This window comes from Vigna radiata, unplaced genomic scaffold (genome assembly GCF_000741045.1).
Source record: "Vigna radiata var. radiata cultivar VC1973A unplaced genomic scaffold, Vradiata_ver6 scaffold_361, whole genome shotgun sequence".
NCBI lineage: Eukaryota > Viridiplantae > Streptophyta > Magnoliopsida > Fabales > Fabaceae > Vigna > Vigna radiata.
Window position 1 is genome coordinate 123,809 of NW_014542356.1, and position 3,639 is coordinate 127,447.

Consider the following 3,639-nt stretch of genomic DNA (forward strand, 5'->3'; position numbering starts at 1 on the left):
ATGGCGTTTCGCACCGGTTGTGACGCCATCTGGTGCAGAGCATTCTCACTCTCCCTAGAGGGAGAAGCCTTAGATTGGTTTGATTCCCTTCCGGACGGTTCTATAGAAAATTTCAAGGGATTGAGCAACATGTTCAAGAATCAGTTTGCGGCTTGCCGAGCACAAGAAGCCACAATTGTTGACTTAATGAACCTCAAGCAGGGTAAGGAGGAGCCTCTCAAAGCCTTCATGGATCGGTTCCAAAGAACCGTCCGGCGTGTGAAGGGACTCAGCACGGAATTGGCTTTGCAACATGTTATGCCCGGACTGCATCCCAGACCGTTTAAGGACAGTATATGTCGGAATCCTCCTAGGAGTATGGAAGAGTTGCGTCAGCGAACGGTTGACGAGATCAGGGTGGAGGATATGAAGCAAAGATACCGGAAGGAACTCCAGGAAGCGAAGGCGGAGAAGCAGGAGAGTCGACGGGATAATCAAGGTAGTCGCCCGGGAGGCGGCAAGGCGAGAGAGGGACCCCGGAACCCCCGGTTCCCGCAATATACACAACTAAACGCCCCTAGAGCACAGATACTACAAGAGTCGCTCAGCGCCCAAGTAATGCAAGTGCCACAACAGCGTCCGACCCCCTAGGAGCAGACAACTCTAAACACTGTCTATACCATTAAAACATGGGTCACAACACTGAAGATTGTGTGACATTGAAAGATAAAATAGAAGAAATGATCAGGGCTGGGCTATTGCAACAATATGTGAAAGGAAGCCGAACGGCGGAATACCAGGGGGGTCGAGAACAAAAGGAGTATGTGAGGCCAAACTATTCTCGCGCTGACGAAAAGAGAACATACACGAGAAGCCCCCCTCGGTCGGCAAGGAACCATCGGTCCTCTGATGACCACGACGACCGATACGCGGGGAACCGGAGGAATGACGCTAGGAGATCACGCAGTTGAAGTCAGGAGAGGGCCCGTAGTCGCCCGTTGAGGGGAGTCATCAATACCATCTCAGGAGGGTTCGCTGGCGGAGGACACTCCTCGTCCGCTCGCAAAAGAAGTATCAGGACGTTGCGGTCCATCCCTGCCGTGGAGGTCCCTAAGAGAACCATGTTGCCCATCACCTTCACGGATGAAGATTTTCATGCACCCGACCCCGAACAAGACGACCCCATGGTCATCACTGTGGAGGTAGCACGGTACGAGATCAGCAAGGTATTGGTAGATCAAGGCAGTTCGGTGAACATCCTCTACTGGAAAACTTTCCAACAGATGGATATCTCGGAGGACCTAATTGTCCCGTTTGGGGAGCAGCTGGTAGGATTCGCCGGGGAAAGAGTTGACACCCGAGGCTACCTTGACTTGAGGATCCGTCTGGGAACCAGCCGCTCTAGCGAAGAAAAGAAGGTTAGATTCTTGTTAGTAGAGGCAAATACCTCTTACAATGCCTTGTTGGGACGGCCGTGCCTCAACACATTCGGCGCTATAGTGTCCACTCCGCATTTAACGCTTAAATACCCCACTTCCAACCGGACGATCTGCACAGTACGGGCGGACCAGCGGACGGCTAGAGAATGTTACGCAGCAAGATTGAAGATGTTCCCTAGAGAGGTGAAGCAGAAGACCGGTCGACCGGAGGTATCTATGACTGATTTGGATCCCCGGACCAACACGAATGATCGCCTAGAACCAATAGGCGAAACAGTTCCAGTTCTTATTGGGTCGGATCCCACGCAGACCACACTTATCGCTCGGGGTATGGACCCGAAGACGGAGGAACGGCTTAGGGCCGCATTATGGCATAATCGTGATTTGTTCGCTTGGACAGCGACGGATTTGCCTGGCATTCATCCCTCTGTCGCGTCTCACAAACTTAGCTTGTGCCGGGAGGCCCGCCCGGTGGCTCAAAAGAAGAGAAAGATGGGAGAGGAGAAGCGCAAAGCAGTGGAGATGGAAGTCAGGAAGTTGAAGGAGGCCGGATTCGTCCGAGAAGTTACCTACACCACGTGGTTGGCTAACGTGGTCATGGTAAAGAAGGCAAACGGCAAGTGGCGCATGTGTACCGATTACACAGACTTGAACAAAGCTAGCCCGAAAGACTCCTATCCCCTCCCCAGCATTGATGCCCTGGTAGACGGTGCGTCCGACCATCGTATGCTCAGTTTCCTGGACGCGTATTCCGGGTATAATCAAATACCCATGCACGGTCCAGACGTTACCAAGACCGCGTTTATGGCGGATAGGGCCAATTACTGTTACGAAGTCATGCCTTTCGGTTTGAAGAACGCTGGCGCTACTTATCAAAGGTTGATGGATCGGATTTTCACCAACCAAATTGGCAGGTGCATGGACGTATATGTAGACGACATGGTTGTACGGTCGGGAGAGGGCGGAGATCACCTGGCAGATCTTGAAGAAGTGTTCGGACAAGTCCGGAAGTATGGCATGCGTCTAAACCCTGCCAAGTGTACGTTCGGTGTGATTGCTGGAAAATTTCTGAGTTTCATGCTGACGTCCAGGGGAATCGAGGCTAACCCCGATAAATGCGAAGCCATCATGCAGATGCAAAGCCCCCGCACTTTAAAAGACATTCAACGGTTGGTCGGCCGACTCACCGCACTGTCACGGTTCATACCCAAACTGGCTGAAAAAATTCGCCCAATTCTGAGAAAGATGAAGAAAGAAACCACAGACAAGTGGGACGATGAATGCGAACAAGCTTTTGTTGACGTCAAGAACATCCTCCTCAACCCCCCGGTGATGAGCCGACCTATCCAGGGCGAGGAGCTCCAAGTTTCCTTGGGAGTGTCAGAGGCGGCGGTAAGCGCAGTTTTGTTTCAGGAGAAGCCAACTTTTAAATTAATCTATTTCGTCAGTAGGACCCTGCAGGATACCGAACGTCAATACCAGCATGTGAAGAAGGTGGCTTTGGCCCTTCTCACGGCGGCCAGGAGATTGAGGCCATACTTCCAGAGTCATCAAATCGTCGTCCGGTCGGATCATCCCATATCTAAAATCCTGAGAAAACCCGACTTGGCCGGCCGAATGGTCGGTTGGGCGGTTGAACTGTCTGAATTTGGAATCCGCTACGAACCCAGAGGATCGGTCAAGGGCCAGCACTTGGCAGATTTTACAGTTGAGTTGTCACCATCCGAAGGAGAAGAATGGATGTTATTTGTCGACGGGGCCTCCGGACGAACGATTAGTGGGGCTTAGATAGTATTGGAGGGCCCAAACGGGTTCTTAATAGAGCATTCACTCATGTTCAAGTTCAAGATCTCCAATAACCAAGCCGTGTATGAGGCTTTGATAGCCGGGCTTGAACTCGCTCGTGACATGGGGGCAAGACAGCTCACCTGCCGGACGGACTCGCAACTAGTCGTGGGGCAAATGAACGGAGACTTTCAGGTGAAAGAAGAACATCTCTTAAGATACTACCACAAAGCTTCGGCCATAGCCCAGACTTTTGAAAACATAACCGTGCAACACATACCTCGTGAGCTGAACGCCCGCGCCGGCATGTTGTCAAAGCTAAGCTCTGTTGGCAAAATTAAAGAGATGAAGTTTTGATGATGAACAGATTTGCACAAGACAATATTCACAAAGAAGGATTGAAGATCTCCGCATTTTATAAAGCTTTGTTAATAAT

General features: G+C 51.2%; 1 protein-coding gene across 1 annotated transcript; it reads left to right on the forward strand.

The window, feature by feature from the left end:
* Positions 1-630, forward strand: LOC106779615. The gene has a single exon (XM_014667763.1). The coding sequence runs from the start codon at positions 1-3 to the stop codon at positions 628-630; it is 630 nt and encodes a 209-aa protein (XP_014523249.1).
* Positions 631-3,639: the final 3,009 nt, after the last annotated feature.